Source organism: Triturus cristatus, chromosome 2_2 (assembly GCF_964204655.1).
Source record: "Triturus cristatus chromosome 2_2, aTriCri1.1, whole genome shotgun sequence".
NCBI lineage: Eukaryota > Metazoa > Chordata > Amphibia > Caudata > Salamandridae > Triturus > Triturus cristatus.
The window spans coordinates 1,043,052,408-1,043,074,958 of NC_140582.1; the positions used below are offsets into that span (position 1 = coordinate 1,043,052,408).

The window sequence follows — 22,551 nt, forward strand, 5'->3', positions numbered from 1 at the left end:
GGGAGTGAGATGGAGCAAGAGAGTGAGTTAGTGAGAGAGTTAGTGTGTGAGAGAAAGTTAGAGAGTTAGAGAGCGATGGAGTTAGTGATAGAGGGAGAGAGTTAATGATTGAGAGAGAGTGAGAGTTAATTATAGAGAGAGAGATTGGGGGAAATAATGAGAGAGTATGTTAGTGAGAGAGAGAGTGAGATAGTTTGTTAGTTACTGAGAGAATGCGTTAGTTAGTGAATGAGAGTTGTTTAGTAAGAGAGAGAAAGTAAGAGTTTGTTATTGAGAGTTAGAGTAAGAGACTTAGTTATTTAGTTAGGTAGTTAGTGAGGGAGTGATTGAGGTAGTTAGTTAGTGAGAGAGTGAGTTAATGAGTTAGGTTGTTACTAAGAGTTTAGTTAGTGATAGAGTTAGTGATACAGAGAGAGAGTGAGGGAGTTAGTAAGTGATAGTTGGGTAGTAGGTTAATGTGGGAGTGAGTTTTTTAGGTTAGTGAGATAGCAATTGATAGTGTGAGGTAGTTAGGTAGTTAGAGAGAGAAAGAGTGAGAGAGTGAGTTTGTGAGTTAGTAATTGAGTGAGATAGTGAGTTAGTAAGTGAGAGAGCGTGAGAAAGTTAGTTATTTAGAGAGAGAGAGAGTTAGTGTGAGAGAGTCAGTGAGAGTGAGTTAGTTAGTTACTAACTCCAACAAGAGTTAGTGACTCCAACAACATGTTGGCACGTGGGCATAACTAAGGAACCTGCAAGGGGGATTAGGAAACAGCCTCCGCCTTCCAGTTAGGCAACCGGTCAAACGTGTCTTTTATTTTGACGATAGTGCCTGTATTTTGGGCCAGCACAACTGTAACAACACAGTGCGTAAGAGAAACCAGTAGAGGGTAGGGCTGGGGCAGTAAATAACTTCAGCGCTCCCCGGCATGAACCGAAACAGCCCATGTGCATTATAATCGCACCCCAGGAAATGCAGCTTTGGTTACAGCCACCTTGTCTTATGGCCCAGAAGTAACAGAATGCGGGTTGTTTGCCCAGTGATGCTAATTATGTTACGTGCAGCTGCAAGAACGCTTATAAAGTAACTCCAACAACACGTCAGCTCGTTGGCATAGTAGAGGGGAGGGCTGGGGCAGAGTCAATAACTTCAGTGCTCCCTGGCATGAACTGAAACAGCCCATGTGCATTATAATCGCACCACAGGAAATGCAGCTTTGGTTACAACCACCTTGTCTTACGGCTCAGAGGTGACAGAATGCGGGTTGTATTTGCCCACTGATGCTAATTATGTTACGTGCAGCTGCAAGAAAGCTTACTTTCAGTGTGAGTCCAAAAAAGGTGAATCCAAAAAAGGTAACTCCAACAACACGTCGGCATAACAGCTAAGGAACCTGCAAGGGGGAATAAGAAAGACTCTCCGCCTTCCAGTGAGGCAATCGGGCAAACGTATATTTTATTTATCATAAGAGACCACATTGCCCTTTGTGAGCATTTGGAAACAGAAAACGCTCTACAGTACAATATTTCTGTTGAAGCTTGCAAGACTGCCTCAGAAAATACCCAAGGTGCAAAACCTTCAGAGCCTGTAAATCTGCATGGCACGAAAGTAAAAGGACCGCGAGACAGGCAAGGTAATGAGAATTATAGAATAATCAGTAAACGTGTGGCCGCAAAAGTGAACGCGACCGTGAGTCAGGAAAATACAAACAAGCACATGCGTGATAATTTGAAACAGATGGCGCCGCTGCTCCCTCCCGCAAGGTGGATGGCGTACATGCACGAGTGCTCATTGAAAACAATGCAGTACATGCACAAGTTTTAAAAAAAAGTAAAGACCAATTCCAAGAGGTCATCTCCTAAGCAGCGCTGCGCTAGGCTCGACCAAAAAAACAACACAAAAGCATTGCTTTGAGACTCGGCTCTAGTAGTAACAAAATGCATTAAATTAGCCCACTAGCTACAGATCCATTAAAGTATTGACTTCAAAATATGCTGCCTGTCTGCTAGTGAACCTGTCTGTCTCTGTTGAACCCTCTCCCTCCACCCACTCAGTTTTTAGGTCTCGCCTGACCCAGCGCATGCGCTGGTCTGGCGAGACTTATTGAGAGGGCTCTAAAATGTGCTACCAGGCCAGCCTAGAGCTACAGTGCATGAGCGCGGGGGCGCGCGCGCCGCTTTTACCGATTACTTTCACTTTAGCAGCCGACGGCCGCTTTGATGTTTGATCGCGATCACTTTCACTTTTGCGGCCGCAGGGCCGCTTGGCATAGTCAATAGGTCTCGCTTTTGGGACCTTATAAGTGTTTAGTTATGCAACTGTTGGATGGCTAAACACTTATAAGGTCCCAAAGGCGAGACCTATTGGCTATGCCAATGCTTGTTTATTATCTGGTATAGATTGGAACTCATGCACGAAAATTATTTATTTACATGCTGGAAGCTGGATCCAAGCTATATTGATTAGCATAAATTAAATATGAAAGTAAACGGTCCTTTTGAACTCTGGTATTTTTCCAATATGGTTTGAGGCTAGATTGCTTCCTGCTTAGAACAAATGGAACAGTCCAACAATTGTTTATTCTTCAGGATTTCATGCAGCTTGTAAACCATTTCTCAGATGCCTTATCATGAGCGTTTCATGCTTGATGTTCTTTACATAAAAAGTGTCCACGACCCTTCATGCATCTGTTCTTTCTGAAGTGAATGGGTTGTCCCATGGAAGGTACTTTCACTGGTGAGCTACCTTGAACCATGGCACTCCATTCTGTCACCTCTTTCTGTGTTCCATCAGACTTAGGCCGGACTGGTAATAACGGGCACTCCTCGGTGACCTGAAGGGGGTGGGGGCCGTTTTTTTTTTTTTTTTGTGCAAAATCGGCCCCCAGTACCAAAATCAGAAGACCACCGTGACAGTCTCTGCACTCTGACCTCTGTTAGGGGAAAAAAGCACCACTGGAGGTTGCGAGGTCACTGTCGGATTAAGTAGTGCGCGTATGTATTATACTTTCGGCGCTGCGTCCGCTGTATGAAGGCAGTTAACGCAGTTCCAGAATCCGTCCAGGAGTGCCAATCACAGTGTGAGTTTAGGGCGTGAGTCAGGCCAATGATTTACGTCCCCTCCCCAAGTTCGCCCGTCGGCGCCGCAGCATAGTGGACAGCGCACCCTCTAGTCAGCCAGAGACTGACACAAGAGAAACAAGCAGCATTATTAGTCTGTTTTGGCCTCTATTTAGTATTAAGTAAGTGTACCTTACTGTTTTCAAAAGTATTTTAAAATCATGTGAAAAATTCTCGTACATTCAATGGGTACATTTATTTCGATGTACAATCCAGTGCCCTCAAGACACGGAGCCTGTCACTGGGCGCGCTATAAACTGAATAGGCACGCAAGGACACGCAGGTAGCGAGGGTACATGTAAACTGTGTGTCCTTGTGGTTTCAAGTACAAATACATATCTGTTTAATCAGGGGCGGCTGGTGACATTTGAAAGTGGTGAGGCATAAAATGTGTGGTGGAGCGCACCGCAGCAAGCGAACGAGCCTGATCGGCATAAGGAGAGTTCGGGGGGGGGGGGGTTTCCCCCCAAGAAAATTTTGAAAAAGAGTGGGCAAATGGTGCATTTTCAAGCACATTTTGAGAAAGCAAGAAGGTTAAAAAAGCAGTTGTGAAAGTACAGTTATTACATTAATAAAGAGAAGTCCATGTCATATAATAACATAGGTAGTTGCTTATTCACTATAATCACAGAACTTCATAACAGACTTCGAGATAACAATGCTGAGTACCATTCATACATAGCACATTTGACATCAAAATGATTTTTTTTTGTTTTTTTAAAGCATTCACCTTATCTGTTTGAGCTCTTAAAATAAGTAAAGCAGTGGCAGGTGGTGATTTATCAAAGTGTAAAAAAGTTAGCCCCAAGTGAGCCCAACCGATTTAAGTCAAGGTCAGGGGGAGGGGGTTCTTGAAACTAACACTCAACACAGCAGAGGAGCTAGTCTATACATATGGGTGCCACCCTGGAGACAGAATCACTCTCTGCCAGAGCAAAACATGCTCTGTCATACAGAGCACACGGAGAGAACTCCTGACATACACACAACACAGTTCAAGCGTGCCATTAGATCACTCGCTACCGCCATTTGCCCAGACAAACGGCGTGTGCCATCGTATAAGAACCATAAGTGATTCTGTACAGCCATCCATACTAAACCTTCAAACAGCAAAAGCACTCGCACACAACTCAGAGGTTCAGATTCACCAACAGAGGAACACACCCTTCACACACACCTTGACTAACAGCAAGACTTCACAAGCTGAATCATCAATTCAGCACCTTTTTGCAAAACCACCCCCTGACTACCAAAAGTGCTACATACATTCACCAGCACAAATCAAGCAGTGCCTGCAATGTCTTGCAAAAATTAGATTTTGCGCTATAGAAAGTGCAATAATATAAAACAAAAAAATCAACACCCCTTACTTTGCCCATTGAGTTCTCTGCGTCATTTTGTAGCACCTGCAAGCGCCTGTCCCAATTAAAATCAATAAATACGGTTTGGGTTTATAGGGCACTGTCTGATGATTAAACAGCTTTTTTGGCATGGCACGGCTGGGGTTTATGGACAGTATTTTGTTATTTAAAGTGGTCTCTGGTATGCACTTTCTTACCATTAAACGTGTGTTTAGGGCCCTTCATAATCAATTAAGATCATTCGCTCGGGCGCTTGGTGCACATACAACACGTGTGTGCCGGGCTCTGCTTATCAATAAACTGGTGCGCACTGGGCACTCTCCGCCCGGCAGAAAGCTGTGTAATGGCTTCATTTCATTTCCCAAAAACACGTGAAGTAAACTCGTTTTTTTTTTTTATCAGACAGCTGGGCATCAGACGGTATTCTTGACGATGCTCGTGCATACCAGCACTGATAGCGATGCTCGTCTACACCTCATTCATACCGAAATTCATGACGATGCTTATTTATACCTCATTCAAACCAGCATTGATGCCGATGCTCGTTTGTAACTCATTCATACCACATTAATGTCGATGCTTCATATGTGTGTGTGTACACAATCACACAGCGATTTACATGGATGGAGCCTGGGGGCCTGTGTGTGTGGTCACGGATTAAGGGGTTGGTTCACCGAAGACTCACACGCCCCACACTCGCTCACCCTACTTTTTGTCTACCAAAATATGTCCTTGTGTGCTGTACCTGGTGCTGATGTAATGCGCCCCAATAGCTTTAGGTAGGGATTCGCGCTATATATAAGTGCAAAAAAACTGAGAAAGGTAAACAATTCATTTCATTCCTTTCCGTTTATGAAAAAAACGGAGAATCACACAACGGCTTGAGTGTCGAGCGAGACTAGGCTGTCAAAGAGCCAGGTGACAGTTCGAACACCTGCGCGAGACTTCAAAGTCTGTGAGGGGGAGGGGTGGCTTCAAACACGCACCTTCTGTCACCGATGGGAGCATTTATCTAAAAGTGGCCGGACCACTCCGGCACCCGCGCTACTGCGCACCAGAAGTCACCCTTTCCGGCCGGCTTCGTGGCCACCCATCCAGAATTACAAGAGCGCGCGTATCATCCGTGAATAACGCGGTACGGGACGTGAGCTCTGCACTGGTCACGAGGGCTGGCTCTTTAAACACTGAGATGAATGGGGGTCACATGTCGATGCTCTGAGGACAGGCCGCAGAGCCACACGTCATCATACAATAAATGCCAGAGTGTTCACAATCAACGCTACAACGCATTCTAGGCAGCAGTTTATGAAGCACCAGCAGGGACCGCGAACTTAGAGCCAGGGTGGTGTGTGTCTGTATTGGGGGGGGGGGGCTAATTATTACTTTGTGATGGTATCGAAAATAAACGTGCAGCCCATTCAGGACAGTTAATAGGTGCTTACTATTGGAGAACTTGACATGGCTAAAAACTTTGTTACATAAGATTTCAATGTCTAGCTAGCAGCATAGTAATGCATGGACATTTTAATAAGTGTAATTAATTAAAATCATTGCACTAAAGGAAACACATTTCCAATAAAATACAGCCCTTAAAAACAGAACTCGCATTTAGAAATCAAAAGAAAGTGCAACAATTTAAAGGGCAGGGCAGTTATCGGTAGACTATCTGAATATGTAGAACGACTGCGCTAAAACATGTGGCCATTGGCAGGCCAAAAGTTCGATTCCCAACAACATCGGCTCCTTTTTTTTTTTTGTTGCAGTTTTATATCGTGCTAACACGCGTGCGGGGCAGGATGTCGCGGGAGTGGGATGGGATGTCGCGCGGGGGGGATGTCGCGCGGGGGCTGGGGGATGTCGGGCGGGGGGGAGGGGGGGGATGTCGGGCGGGGGGGGGGGGAGGATGTCGCGCGCGGGGGGGATGTCGCGCGCGCGGGGGGGGTGTCGCGCGGGGGGAGGGGTGGGATGTTGCGCGGGGGGTGGGGGGGGGGGTGGTGGGATGTCGCGCGGGGGGGGAGGATGTCGCGCGCGGGGGGGTGGGAATGGGAATGTCGCGCGCGTGGGGGAGAAATGTCACGCGGGGGATGTCACGCGCGGGGGGGAGGGAGGGATGTCGCGCGGGGGGGTGGTTAAAATAAATTTAAGAACAATCCTACCTGAGGTCCTCAGCACGTCCGCGCCGCCTCTGGTCCGTCCGTTGGCCAGCAGCGCCAGGATTGGCTTAGGGCACGGTTACTGCTCACCCGCCTGCCCCATTAGGAGACCGAGGTTTGAGCCTTTGCTCAACCCTCGCTCTCCTAATGGGCATGCGCCAGCCAGAGCAGACATTAGTGCGCATGACTGGGCACGGAGCGAAAATTCACTCACCTTCGCCAATAATGCACACTTGTGCTGCTGCCTGTTGCCCCTGCCTGTTGTCCCTGCCTGGTCCGTCTGACAATCCTGTCAGTCAACATGACGCCGGACCGCCCACCCACCCCCTTCAGACTCTGAAGGGGGTGGGCGGTCTGACGTCATGCTGACTGACATGATTGTCAGTTCTCCCTCTGCTTCTTTGAACTTAAGTAAACTGATTGTTTACTTAAGTTCAAAGACGCCAACGCTGCGGGCGGGGGGGCTATGCCCCAACGCCCTAATGGACGCACTGCTCCTGTGTTTAATACGTACATCCTTCAATGGCAGAGCGTTTAGGGCAGCGCATGCATGTGATACATGTGATTGTAAAAGAATCCCCTGTCTGGTAACAAGTGGAGTTCGAACAAATTGGTGGAATACACCTTGCATGTGATTTTCTCCTGTTCTGTGTTTGGGAGTGAGTGGTACGTATTTATCTTTGCTTGCATCGAACAAGTCTCTTTACATGTCCTGGAACACAACAATGTTCCTTACTATCATGTTGTTCTTCCAGTCACAGGTCTGTTAGGAAACCCAGTAAATTTGCGCCATGACAGACCAGCACTGAGCAGGTGCTGAAATGAAAGGATCCTTGGGATGTATGTATGAATTGCGTTTTTTGCAATGCAAATCCAGCTATAAAACAACAGAGGGTTAAAAATAGTAGGGAGTAAAATGATCATTACAATACAGGGAGGTTGTATCTAGTTCAGGTACAAGCAAAGATTCGTAGTTATGATGCTTGTCAGGTCTTCGAAAGGGTGCTGTTTTAAACTAAAATGCAAGATGCGGAAGGCCTGTCTTCTGGTTCTCTTTCTTGCAGTGTCTGGTCCTTAGTCTGACAATGCTAAGACTGCATGTGCTGTGCCTGCTATATGAAGTCTTAGATTTGTCTGGGAGGTAGAGTGGCATGCTGGATGTAAATGTCCAGTCTATATATATAGATGCAACAGATATTGAAGGTAATGTGGGTGGTCATCGGGTGCCAATGGAGGTCTTGTAGTATGGGAGTGACCCAGCTGAGCTTCCTAAGTCATTTGATAAATCCTGTAATCTGGCTTTTAGTGGTATTGTATGTAATGCTCAGACCTGCTAAAGAAGGGTCTTCAGCTTCCATGACACCTGCACAGATGGTGAATGTAGACTTCTCAATCTATCACAGTATCTGATCTGTTCAGAAGGGATGTCATGTGCTGAGATAAAATTTAGACCTTATCCACTCTGAGTCACACCCTCACCAACTCCGCCGTAGTAGGCTAGGCTCGTTTGCTACCCTTGTTCTTTGTGTGATTCTTGAATTTTTCACAATCCCAGGACTTCAGGGATGGCAGTACCCACACTCTGAAAAGTGTTCCAGCACCTCTGGCCTGGGGGCCTTTGTGTGACATTTTCATGCTTTCTGGCCTGGGTGCTTATGTGTGACATTTCCATGCTTTCTGGCCTGGGTGCTTGTGTGGCATTACCATGCTTTCTGGCCTGGGTGCTTAATTGTGACATTTCCATGCTTTCTTGCCTGTGTGTTTGTGTGGCATTACCATGCTTTCTGGCCTGGGTGCTTGATTGTGACATTTCCATGCTTTCTTGGCTGGGTGCTTGTGTGGTCTGGGTGCTTATGCGTGACATTTCCATGCTTTCTGGCTCGTGTGCATATGCGGGACATTTCCATGCTTTCTGGCTTGTGTGCATATGCGGGACATTTCCATGCTTTCTGGCCTGAGTGCCTTTGTGTGACATGTTCATGCTTACCTGCCTGGGTGCTTATGTGACATTTCAATGCTTTCTGGCCTGGATACTTGTGTGACATTTCCACAGTTTCTGGCCTTAGTGGCCTGGATGCTTATGTGTAACATTCCCATGCGTTCTGGCTTGCGTGCTTATGTGTGACATTTCCATGCTTTCTGGTCTGGCTGCTTATGTATGCATGCTGGCTGCTTATGTATGTATGTATGTATGTCGGTATGTATGTTTGTTGAAAAATGCATTGTTTTGGCCTTTCAACATTTTCTTGGGGGAGAACCCACCCCCCCCCCCAAAACCTTTCCTAGTAGTGGTCAGGCTTTCTCACTGCGCTTGCTCGCTACACACCATGCTGGTCTGACTTATACTTTGTGTTCTGTGATTCACTACTCTGGTGTCTTTTTTTGGTGTTCTCCGTAAGAATGTCTGCGGGTACACACGACTAGATAACCTGGTGAACTTTAAAGTCAATATTTACTGTGCTTTGAAAGTTATTCCAATTAAATATGTAATGAAAAATGTGTTGTAAAATGAATCATTTTGGTCTTTCTTTTTCCAAAATTTTCTTGAGGGGAGAAACCCCCTCCAAAACCCCCATAGCAGAGGTCAGACTCACTCGCTGCACTCACTCGCTACGCACCGTACGGGGGCTGGTCTGACAATTTGACAGGGCTGCTTTCAGTTCCCAGTCCAGCCTGCATCAGACCAATGACGATTTCTTAATTCTAGCTTTCTGATGCTGAGTACCTGCTTAAAGAACATTGTTTGCTCAGTCTCTAAATGTGCTTGCTTTCTTTCTCTCAACTGTTTCTAGTTCGTGTATTTGAAAATTACTGCAATCCTGTTTCCTACTTCTGACTTTTGGCATCCAGTCGTAACTCCTACAATGACATACTTGAGTCAGTTACTCATTAAGGTATGTAAATCGGATTTTAGCAACGTATCTTATTCTCATTCTGTGTTGTGACCTTTGAATGTCCTGCCTGCCTTACATTAAATGTAGTTCTAGTGGTAAAACAAGCAGCAATATTGGCAGAGTACAGCTCAGATTTAATCTTTGTCTGGTAACTGCCTATATCCTATTTTGTTAATCACATTATTACTGTGTCATTTAGAGAGTGGTTGCATTTCATTTTTTGTCTTTTTTGTCGTGGATTTAAAGCTAAGTACTTTTGCACCATCCTGGAAATGATTCTGTGTTTGTCATGATACTGTATAGCTTTACCATGAAGATGCCGAAAGTAAGTGTAAAGCTCATTACACGGAGAGCACAGAGCAAACTAGCATCTCAAGACACCATTGCTCTTTTTGAATTATAAGAGCAGGATAGAGAAGGTATTTAAAAAAAAAATACCTTCCATTGTACTGATAAATATAAATTGTAGTTTGTAATACCTAATGCTATTTGTACAACACCGAGACAACTCAATTTTTTTAATAGACTAAATCAAAACATATATTTATTTAATAATTATATGATTTATTTATTTGTGTTATGCACAAAACCCCCTGGACCAAATCTAGGTGCCACCAACAACCATGACTATGAGAGCAAAGATGACACCGAAGCATAGGGTAGTTAACAGACAAGCCAGACTTTTCATCGATTTTGAAACAACAGCGATGATTCTTCTTGGCAATGGAAGTGCATTCCAGAGTATGTCTCATCACAGCGAATCTCCTGATTTCTCAAGATTTGTAGGGATTGTCAAAAAGAAGGAACAGTTGAGTGCAAAGATCTGGCAGGGTGTACTTTACAGTTCTGTTTCCCTCATCCAATGCAGCTTTAAGAACTTTTGCCTGACAACATTTAATCATTAGGATCGTGAAGTTGACCCTGGCATTTACGAGTAACCAATCAATGGGCTTCTCCACCTTCAATCCTGTGTCCATTTTGCAAAGGCCAAAAACGTCGCGCATTTCTGCATTTACTTTCTTCAGAAGTCTAAATTAATTTAAAGTTTACCATACAGGGCATTCTAATAACCCAATTAGAGATATTTAAAGCACCCATTACAATCATGTGGGAAGCATATAGTAAGTAGCACAACACCAACTGAATATGCTGAGGTTTAATTAAGCGTTCCTCACTAGCACAATGCTCAACAAAGCAAACTAAATAACAAACCAGGCAACCAACAGCAATGAGGAAAACATATGCCTTTCCCTAGCAGAAAACAATAATAAGGGCAATGGAAGAATAGAACATTTAAGAAATGCTGTCTTTAGGGAATTATCATAGGTCTGACTCTGGACTCTACTAAGTATACCACTGATTCTGGCCCAGCCTCCTTGCCTTTGAGTCTGCCTCTACAAAATCTATTTTTTTATTTAACGCAATACTACATTTGTGAAAAATGAACCAGCTGGTAATCCCTTCTTTTTTCATTGATACAAACTTCAGAATAAGCACAATACGAACTGGTTGAAAAGTATTGGCTAGTCACATGTAATCATGCAATACATTGTTATTAAAGACTGGTAAAATATTACGGAGAGTCAATTTTAATGCCTCCCCTAACTGCAAAGAAAAGCTCTGCTGGGTTTCCAATGGCTTTGCTGTTTCCACTGGGCTCTTGAACATTGTTGTAACCTTTTCAGGCCTCTTTAGATGATACTGTAACATTTGTAACTCATGATGCAAATTTAGAAGACCTTAAAGACGACTGTAAAAACCAGTGGCGGCTGGCAAGTATTCAGAGTGTGAGGCAAGTGGTACTAAAATTAAAAAAAATTACACTTACCTTCCTGGTTTGCTGCACGACTTCTTCCTCGTCTGACTCAAAGCCGCGGGACCCAGGAAACTGCACTACCCAATCCTGGGTCTGCTTTCACAGCATGAGAGAAGCCTCCGGATTAGAGGAAACAGCGTCTCTCAGCACTCTTGAAGGCGCAAGAGGGCTGTGCTTTCTCTAACCCAGCTATCCAAGACATCTAGGTTCGAGAAGTTTAAAATGCACGTCAGGCTGGCCGTTTCAAGACGGCCGGCCAAAGGGTCATGCACACTTTAAGCATAAGTGCACAGCTCCCTGCTGCCACTCTGCATCAATTGCCCTGCCTCATTCTCACACTCAGTTTAGGACAGGTTGCTGAAAAATAAAATGGTAATAAATGAACCCTATTGCAATTTTATTTTTCAGCTCTGGGGTCATTTTTGTAGCAGGGCAACGCTCCTGCTGTAAACACCTCCTAGCTACTGCCTGTATTTATAGGCCTGAAGATCTTTTCTCCCTGCCCATTGAGGCATTTGGGAGCCAATTTGATAGTCTTCTTCTTGTACATCCCCTTAAAATAGCCTCTGCTCCCCTGCGGGATTTCAATGTAGTCTTTGCGTGCTCGATGTACAAACCAGTTGAGCCTGTAGAACCTTGTATGCTACTTATATTAATGCAAATGTTTAACCATGGGTCATGCTTGCTGCTTTGGAAGCCTAAATGCAGCTGTGCATAGCAAATTCTCATATTTTTTCACTTATTGTTAACCAGCGCTGTCAGATTAGTAGCAGGAATTTGAGAGGGCATGCATTAGTGCCGCACAGACTAAACAATTAGGAGTCTGTGTTTTTACAAGGATTTTTTTTCTCCAAAAATGGCAAACTGGAGCCATGCTTGAGTAGGCGGTTTAAACGCTAATGCTCTTGAAAGCCATTATTTTGGTTCTGGATGAAGAGAAGGGCCTCAGTTTTAACCCCTGTACTTCACTGACCACAAAGAAAGTCTCTGAGCATCTGGCATATAACAGACCTTTACGACTTAGACCAGTTTGCCAGAGCATGTTGTCCATCGATATTGGTCAAGATTATTGTGCTGGGCGTTGCATGTTCATTCACTGTTGTGTACAGACATTTCTAGATGCAATTCTCGGAGCCGGAGCACGTCTCCCGGTTCCATTGTGTGGGTGTGCGCTGTCCGTCCGTGCGAGCGGGCCCGCCCCCATTACCCCGGAAGAGGTCATTGGTCTAGTGCTAACCTTCCGGTCCCCATTTAAAGAACGCTGGCGCGAACGCGCAGCGGGCGCGCCGGCGGCGTGCCGAAGGCGCGCCAAAGGCAAGCCCGTCTGCGCCCGTCCGCGCCAGGACCGTGCCAGTGACAGCACTCCCCCCCCTTCCCTACCCCCTATCCCATACAATATACTCGTTCCAGCCTGTTAGCGTTACGGGTGAAGAATAAGGTAGACTGTACCTCTGCTTTAAACCAAAATTACCTAAACAGTTACCTCTGCCCCGGATGCGGTTTTACCGCTGTTAGAGAGATTAAGAGCCATGAAGCTGGAGTTACCCATCCCCCATGTACGTTGCCTGGGATGGGTTTCTCTGTTGAGCCAAGTGACACTCAGAGGCGACCTCTCAATCCTGAATTGGGGGTAAGTCTAAATAATCATTTGGTCTGTATCCTTGTGAATGCTCGCTCTGTGGTCAAACACAAACACGAACTTGAACTGTTCTTGACCGAACATTCTCCGGATATGACCTTCATTACGGAAACATGGACCAACGCAGCTTCCTGCCCAGACTGGAACATAGCTCTACCATCTGGTTATGCATTTCTCTGTCTTGATAGAAAGGCGGGCAGAGGAGGGGGCTTAGCGATCATTCATAAGGACCAATTAAAAGTCCAGGTCAGGGCGATTGAAAATATGCATGCTGAAGCATTACAATTCAGCATATCCTTAAAAAATTCTAACATTACCCACGGGTTACTGGTGTATAGACCCCCTGGGCCTAGAGCCAGTTTTCTTGAGGCCCTCCAGGTGCATCTAGAGTCTTGTACAGAATTCACGGCCTATACGATCCTTGGAGACTTCAACCTCCATTTGGAGGATGAGAGTAACTCAGATTCTGCAAAACTACTGGACACTATGGAGGCATATGGACTATCTCAACTGGTGACAGCCCCAACTCATGTTGCGGGGCACACCCTGGATGGTCTCTTTTCCAGCCACCCAGATTTGGTATTTCATGGGGTTGAATCTCTCCCATGGACCGATCACAGGGCAGTGTTCTTTAAGATTGGCCTAAATTTAAGAGTAAGAAGTGATCCTCAAAAACCCACCAAGATCTTTTTCAGGAGATGGGGTAAGGTCACTAAAGTGTCTCTGATGGAGGCACTGGGATACCCCTCCCCTATCCTGGAGGAAAACAATGATACTGCGGTCACCCAATTTACCAAATGGTTTGGGGACGCCATCAATCAGGTTGCCCCTCTTCAGTCAGCTACCCAGAAAAGGCGCCCGCCGGGCTCCCCCTGGTATGGCCCGGAGCTGAAAGTACTGAAGGTAGAGTGTAGGCGGCAGGAACGGTTATGGAGGACGGACTACACCAGGAGCCATAAGTCAGCCTACAACCAGGCCCTGCACAATTATAAGCTGGCCATCAGGAAATCCAAGCAAGATTATTTCTCCCGCAAAATCTCCGAGGCCGGAAACTCCTCTAAAGAACTTTTTAAAATGGTGGCCTTCCTGTCTAGTCCGCAGCAGAACAGCCAGTTTAGCCCGGATCAGTTTTTTTGTGACCAGCTTGCCTCTTTTTTTCACACTAAGGTTACTGCTATCTATGAGGATCTATCAAATACTCTGGGATCCCCTACCCTGGATTATCAGCAGGAGCCGCCTATTTGCAGGCTGACCACTTTCGATCCCTTAACTAATAAGGAGGTTCTGACACTATTAGGCTCCAGAAAATCAGGTGCCGCCTCTGACCCATGCCCTCCGCACATTTTTCATCTGGTGGCGGATAGGATAGTGCCATGTCTTACAATCCTAATTAATCAGGTACTAGCATCAGGTACCTTTCCAGCTGCCTGGAAGGCTGCCTGTGTTAAACCCCTCCTCAAAAAGGCCTCCTTGGACCCCTCAGAACCTAAGAACTATCGCCCCATCTCGGGCCTTCCACTGATGGCTAAAGTTGCTGAGAAGGCTATCAATCAACAACTGATGGGGTACCTGGACGGAAACACCCTGCTGGATAGGTCCCAGCACGGTTTTCGGCCTAGGCATTCCACAGAGTCTGCCCTCTTAACTGCAGCTGAAGGGATTCGGGCGACAGTAGACAAAGGGGGGCGAGCTATTCTCGTCCTTCTTGATTTGTCTGCTGCGTTCGATACTGTGAACCATAGGGTGCTGATTCAGCGCCTCCAGGAGATGGGGATTGTAGGCCGAGCCCTGACTCTGCTCTCTTCCTTTCTGGAAAACAGAACCCAACGCTTAAATTGGGCTGGTCTACATTCGGACAGCTTCTCTCTACCTTGTGGTGTTCCCCAGGGTTCAGCCCTTTCCCCCTCCTTATTTAACATTTATGTTAAACCCCTGGCCAGCTTGGTTAGGAAGCATGGTTTCACGTTGGTGTCCTATGCCGATGACTCACAGCTAGTGATATCGGCTGTTGAGCATCCTGAACAAATAGTGGCCAAATTCCATGCCTGTCTCTCCGATGTGATGTCATGGATGCATCGGAGTTTTTTGAAAATAAACACCGAAAAAACAGAAGTGATGGAGTTTGGGAAGGGGCCATCGGTTTGGAACTCCTTCTGGTGGCCTGTGGCAGCCGGGCAATGCCCCCTTCCAGTCACTAAGGTGAGGAATCTCGGGGTGGTTTTTGATCAAAAGCTGAATATGTCAGCCCAGGTCAACAGCCTTGCGTCCTCCTGTTTCTTTCTGCTCAAGACTCTGCGGAAGATTCTTCCTTATATACCTCTGGCATTACAGAAGACTGTGATGGCTGCTCTTTTTATGTCCAGACTGGACTACTGTAATGCCCTGTTTCTCGGCACCGACAAATTTCAGGTCAGAAAGCTTCAATCTTTGCAGAACGCCGCAGTTCGGGTTATTCTTAATCTACCCAGGGGTTGCTCTACCTCTGCAGGAAGGAATTCCCTCCACTGGCTCCCGGTTCAACAGAGAATCGAGTTCAAGGCACTTTGTTTGGTGCATCGGGCTCGTTTTGGCGGGGGCGCAAATGATGGGACTGACCGGTTCATTCCCTATACTCCGCTCCGTGCTCTGCGATCGGCCAACCTTGGTCTTATGTGTATCTCCAGATTCAATCTTGCCAGATGGGGCGGGCGCTCCTTCGCCATCTGTGCAGCAAGACTATGGAACCAATTGCCTGTCGAGTTGCGACTACAACCTAGCTATGTCCTTTTCAGAAAATTTCTCAAGCATCACCTATTCCAGGCTCAGCTGTAATCTACTCCCCTGTAAGTCATTCACACCACAGCGCCAAGACACCACATGGTATTCGAGCGCTTTATAAACCTTTTTATACTTATACTTATACTTAATTATTCACTGCAGTTGTGTCACAGCATTGGCAGAATATTTGCCACTGTCTATTCACATGCATTGGAGCGGAACCTCATTGTCTTTTTATAGTCAGGGCAGGTTTTAGTTTCTGATGTTATTTGGTTCTCAACAGTTTCTTGGGTCCTCAACAAGTTGCAGATCTACTTCAGGAGATTGATTCACCATTTCTTCTTCCCATTGTTGACTTTGACTTCCTGGTACCAGATAAACTATCATATGAACAGCTAGACTTCAGCCAGTCAAGCTATTCTGTTATGTATGCTGCAAAGAAAGGCTTCAACCCACAAGGTGTTAGTACAAGAACATGGCCTTAACCTTTGCAGGCCCATTTAAATGATAATGTAACATTAATAACATGTTTAGATTCAAGAATACGTGTAGTCCTTCATTTACATTTTCCAACCTCAGACTTTACCTCACTGTAGTATCTCAATTTAGTCCTTAACTCATCCATACACAATCCAATGGAGTTATGGAAACTTGTGACATATACCTCTTGAGATAGAAATCAGCTTCATGGCTATTACCTTCGCAAAAATAAATTGTTAATCTTATGCTCTCAATACAACAGTTAAACATTTTTACTTTTTCTTAAAGACAATGTGGCACTGAGTCGTGTCCTCTTTTTTCATATTAAGTTTTTTGGCACAGTTTTAGCATCTTAACCAGGAAATTAATGTTTTGGGAAATTTACCACAACCTAAATGTTTTTATATTTTCCTTGGAACGAAACCCTGCCTTTCTGAAGTCTGTATTCATCACTTCGTGAGCTCACTGTAAGCATCAAAGTGGCAATTGCTATTGTTTCAAAGTGGATGGACTTCTGCTTCCACAAAGCCTACAACAGAAGAGAGTGCCTCTCCTCCGAAACTCCATACTCTTTTCTTCCAAAGCTTAAGCAGCTTCGGCTTCTTTGAGCTCATTGAAGATATTTTGTGGACACTAGTTACATTTCATTAGCATTGCAGACTGAATGCATCTTCACGCAGAAATGCTGCCTTAGTCTAGGAAGTTCTCTATACCAATTTATTTGAAGCCTCATCATTTACTTTTTGTACATTTCGATTTTTGCACTTTCTCCTTCACAGCATTCACCTTGCCTTCCTCTTATTATGCATTTGCTGTGCTCCAAGCATATGTGTTGAAAATGGAATCTGGGCTTGGATGGTTAGTGGCACATAGGTATAGAGCTAAGGGACTTGATGCGAAGAGGTAACACTGACACATTGTACCCTTAGAAAAAGGACCTCCGGGGCAAATTTGGGAGAGGCTGTTTTTCAGACTTGCAGTAATGAAAGATTAAAGGAATCACCATTAAGGCAATTCTTCTCGTTAAAAACATTTATTTTAAACTTTAACTTCATTTAGATCATCCTCAAACTCATGATGTTTTTCTCTCTCCATTTCTTTTTAGTGTCCAGTTCTGTCTCTTAAAGATGTTGCAGCTGGTTTGTTTCTGTGTTGCATTTTTATTGAGTATGTGTCTCTTTCAAAGAGGTTTGCTCCTGAACTCATTAATTTCCTCTTGGGAATCCTACATCTTGCAGTACCTACGAAGGGTGAACTGGGTATGTATATTATACAAAAATCATGCTTGAGACAAATATGTTTTTCTCATAATACTTTATCTGATATTGGGTGCTGTGATTGATATTTGCTTGAGATATACTGGGTGGGGCATGCATCGAGCTCGATTGGGTCATGATGTCTCTCCTTCAACAATGGCAGTACATAGTAGTACACCCTGAACAACAGCATTGTATATTTTTATGTGTACCTGATAAAATAAAAAAGATTTAACAGTTCTAAATGGTTTTAGAGGTCCTATGCACTATGTTATAATTATCTTCGAGCCTATGCCCAATACTATCCAAATGTGCTGCCCTTGGTCGACTTTGGTAGCTTTGAATTTCACTGGACCTGCAGACGTTCATGGGGAATTTCTCCTGCAAAGGATATAGACTAACCCAAATGATACAGCTAAACCAATTCTGGAACCACTTCTGGTACTGGTCCAATGGTTGGTGCCAAAATGTACAACTAATAGGGCTGAAGCCTCAACTGCGGTTTTTCCGGGACCCGAGAAAAATAAAAAGGTGTCCCACAAAGATTTCTTATGCTCAAAAACTCAAAACCCAACATCGACCATAACTCAAGTAAAGTCACTGGTGTTGTCCCGAGGACCTGGTTCTTTCAGTCAATGGTAATAAGGAGTTTGGCTCTTCATTTAGGCAGGTGCGTTCTCCTTTTCACCTCAGTTCATAGAAATAATCATTCGTACTGGGTACATAGGTCCAGCATAGGAGGAGAGCAGCAACCCAAAATAGACGCCACTCCTAGCCAGATGTCCTTTCCGAGACGTGTATAGGCATCCAGTGCGTCCAGATGATTTACCAAGTACGGATCGATTGGGTCAGTAATCACTCTTCTCTCTTGTGACCAAACAAAGAGGCTAGAGTTAACCTGTAAGTCAATTTTATTAAAAATATAAAATACTCCTCCAATACCGAAGTGGTTTCCTGCTGTTGGTGGTATTTGCTGGGCTCTACAGCCAGGAGTTACAGGTCAGTCCAAGTGGTCTGGAAGAAACAAATGGAGAATTTTCAGGAGTGAATGCAAGACTAGATGGCATGTGGAGCTGAGCTTTGAGATCCGAGGCTTAAAGGTTACCTGGTCATCAAAAGTTATGCCTACATTTCTAACCTGTGAATCCAGAACCAGAGATTTGATTTCTAGTTTTAAAATCTGTAATGGTGGCGAAGTGATATTGGGGACAAGGCCATTACATCATAAGTCTGGTTTGAAAAAAGAGATCAAGATCAGTCCTGGGAACCGAGAATGTACGCTCCAAACAACCAGTTCATCCATTGCGCACACGTTCGCTAACTATTATGCGGATCTTTACAGGTCCACCACATCCAGGTCTGCTGCTGAGTGTGTGGATCTCTTGGGGGACCTGGCTCTAGATACGCTCACTAGAGAGGAGAGGGAGGTGTGCTGGAAGCTGACCTGCCCAAGAAGGTGCTCGCAGCAGCACTGCGGGACTTGCAGTTGGGGAAGGCAGTGGGGCCTAACGGCCTCCCAGTAGAATTAAACAAAGGTATGGTGGCCCCACATATACTACCCATATTTTGTGGGGTGCGAGGTGGGATGTCTGCCGAAAGACCAGCGGACTGCCACAATAGTAGTCCTACATAGAAATGCTCGCCTAAATATCAGAAAATCTGGCTGTTGCTGGCTGCGGGATGGCCAAACGGAACTTAGCGAGAGCATGGGTAAGTGCGGATCCGTCCAGATTACCGGATTGGAAGTCTGACCCATATTGGTGCCATAGGACGGGAAAGGGGGTCTATCAAAGCAGGGGCTGCCCCCGGAATTGGGAAAAGGTGTGGCGAGCCTGCAAGCCTACAGGGGGTATGGCTGTGCAGGGATCACAATCCAGGGGGACTGACGACTCTGTGCGTTGGATGGGAGACGCGCAACCACCATTTAACGTGTAATGGGCCGTCAAAGTGCCCTTAATGATTGTGATTAATACTTTGGGATATTACAATTTCTTGACTGCCGTATATGTAGCTTGATAGTCGCCATATCTTGACTGTAAATCTTGTATGATGAGTATGTTTTCAATAAAAAGTTTTTAAAAGAATTATAAAACCCATACAAGCACATATGGAAATCAGAAGTAAGAGTTGGCATAAGCATGGACTGTCTTGGTGATGATCTGGTTGTCCAAGTCTATTAACACATTTCAGTTCTTCAGTACCCGGCTGTCAAGAAGAAACCTACAAAAAGATCAGAAAGCCTCATGGCATGGATTTCAGGGCCTTTATTGGAAGTCCAGGTTAGAAAGTCTTTGCTCCTACCCTTCATGCACACTGATCTATTCTTATCAAAAGGGAAATGCTGAATTTAAAGACCCTATGAACCGTCTGAAACATGTTTGTAGATTTTCGTTGGTATATGCAGGTTTGCCCTTAATTTTTACCATGTCTTTTCCAAAGCTATATGTTTTTTAATGTTTGTTTTATAATTATTACATTTGTTTTTAGAGTGTCTATAGTAAAGTTTGAGCTTGTATTGTTTAGTTGTTGTGTAACTAAGGAACAAATAACATATCATATGAAAAGAAATGAAATGGTTAGTGTTCTCCGAATTAAACCCATTTTAAAGGTATGAATGTGGGCATATACTATTGATTGCTAAAACATATCTTTTTTTTTTTAGGATATACCCTGGTTCATCCGTTTAGACCACAGGGAAAAAATGCAGAAATGCTTCTAGTATCCAATAAGAAAGATATTGAAACATGGGAAAAAAAGAAGTTACCCCTCCATGCAGTAACTGAAGTAATGGAAAGTAGTGAAACAGAGCGGAACCATTTCAGGTATCTAAAAATCTTGTGTAATTAAAATAATGTGAAGTACTTTGAATATGATTACTTTTGAAATCACATCCATCTTCCTAAATAAACATGTATTCTAAAGTTTAACTTTCAAGACAATTCTGACTACTGAGTGGAAAGTACTGTATCTGCTTTTGCCTGAAACTTTGTTGGAATTCCCACTAAAGGAAACCTTTTTCTCTGTTCACATCAGTAAGGTACACTGCACCGACCCAGAGTTCTAGCTGCAAAATGGTACCAAAAAGGTCATGAAAAAGTGTTGTACTGCTAGGTCCTTAGGTGGAGCAGTGTAATGACACAGCAGTTGTCACAGAAGCTCAAAGTTTTCAGAGATATTATCACTGTGGTTGCTTGCTTGTAGACGGTGCGAGTGAGATCTGTGATTGATGTTGGCTTCCACAACAATGATGTGAATGGGCACATATTGCATTGCAACCACCATTTTGAGAATCTGGCACTGACTATTGTTTCCCAAGAAGTGTTTGAAGATGTTGAGCACAATTTCAGAGGTACTTTCCTAGGTGTTAACTCTATTGAATGCATACGTTTTTGTGGAGTGGCTATTCTACACAGTGGTAAGTAAATCCAAGCCGCTCATGGCATGGACTGTAAGGGAGCCTGTGATTGGCCATTGCTTCATCTGTGGTGTTGGTGGATTAAGTCACCAATATCGGAGAGAACCTGGGCACGGTAACAGTGCTACCACCAGATTGTTCTATATTGTCTCACTGGTATTCCACATCTTACTGTTGTATCGCATCTTTGGTTCAACAGAAAATAATGGCTAGGTTCATACGGTTTAACTTCATGTTCTTGTGGGATAGATGGCCTACCTTGATAGTGGGGCTTTAATTATACATGGGAGTGATGTAATCCAAACAAGGTACAAAGAGATTGTAGGACTCACACTGTCCTTAGATGCATATTCCAGCTGTGTTGGAGACTAAGAAGAGAATTGGTGTCCATCAAGTATTGTGGATACCTCTTAGAAGGCTGACAAATAAGCTGAACACTGGCAGACTAAAATAGAGTCTTAAAACGGTGATTTTCAAACTGCATCTATAAAAAAAAATCATGATGGACTAGCTCAAGTGATGCTGGCTTCTAATATTTTCTTATACTCCAATATTGCAAAAAGGCTAAAGCATTTAAGGAGTTTGAATAGGTCATCTTTCAAGAAATGGCAATGAAGAATGGGGTTCTGTGCAATATCAATTTACTCGCCACTCACCCCAGTGAAACAGACACATTACTAAATGTGACAGGGCAAGATACTCCCACATGCAAAGAGGCACAGCCTAGTCCGAAGCAGTGCATGTTTCACTCAAACTACCCCCAGGTACACCTAAGGGTAGTAGAAATGTAGAGGAGTTATACATACTGCTCCAGCATTGACCGCTGCAAGACACATTTTCTCTATAGGGTTCAGTAGAGGTCATTACTGAGTGTCTCAGATGTCTGAAGCGTGGTGTTGTTGGAGGGTGGGGTTAGACGCCATGTTTGGAGGCTGTCTGACCACAGTTGTACTGGCAATAGGCAGGAGTTGGTACTGTGCCATCTAGCCCTGATCGGGCATGTTCAGTGGTGGGGAGTGCCTGCCTATGGTCCCCCTGCCCCAAACCATAATGTGACTGGGAGTTTGAGCAGGGGCCAAACTTCATTGTGAGCACTGGTGGGACTTAGGTTGTACCTGGGTTCTATGATTTGTACCATTAGTGCGTGTGCCAGCTATAACGGTATGGACTGTGGATGAGTGTCTTGTTGCCCGTAGGTCAGTGTGCTGGGAGTAGGCCCAGGGCCATGTCTGAGGTCCGATTGCTGCTGCTCACCTCCTGCACCAAACCTTAGTGGTGGCAGGGGCCCTGCATTGACATGCCCCCACATATTAGTTCCATTATGATGAAAACCGACCCATTGCATGCTTTCAGAAGGCTGAAGTGGGGATGCAGTGGTTAATAAGAACCTGGGGAGGAGACAAGGCATTAACATAAACTGTGTCTTCCCCGTCACTTGTCCATACCACAATATAGCATTCTTCCAAGTTGCTCAACGTGGATTGTAGCTTTTCACATCATGAAAGTGCAGTCCACTTTAAAAAATGTTAATCCTCTTCAAGGGTAATATCCTCTCCTCTTAGATTATTTTCCACTATGCCTGTGGGAATCATACTGCTGTCTTCTCAGTCTGACTCTTGGGATTCTACAAAACCTCCATATACATCTAGAACAAGGGTGTGTGTCTAGACCTAGTAAGTAACTC

General features: G+C 44.7%; 1 protein-coding gene across 1 annotated transcript in view; it reads left to right on the plus strand.

Annotated features, from left to right (window-relative positions):
- Positions 1–22,551, plus strand: part of NOP14 (NOP14 nucleolar protein) — a 213,187-nt gene that overhangs the window by 162,160 nt on the left and 28,476 nt on the right. Inside the window, exons 12-14 of the mRNA XM_085642502.1 lie at positions 9,403–9,504; positions 17,302–17,455; positions 20,115–20,274. Of these exons, the coding sequence (XP_085498628.1) occupies positions 9,403–9,504; positions 17,302–17,455; positions 20,115–20,274 (416 nt within the window). The remainder of the gene's footprint in view (positions 1–9,402; positions 9,505–17,301; positions 17,456–20,114; positions 20,275–22,551) is intronic.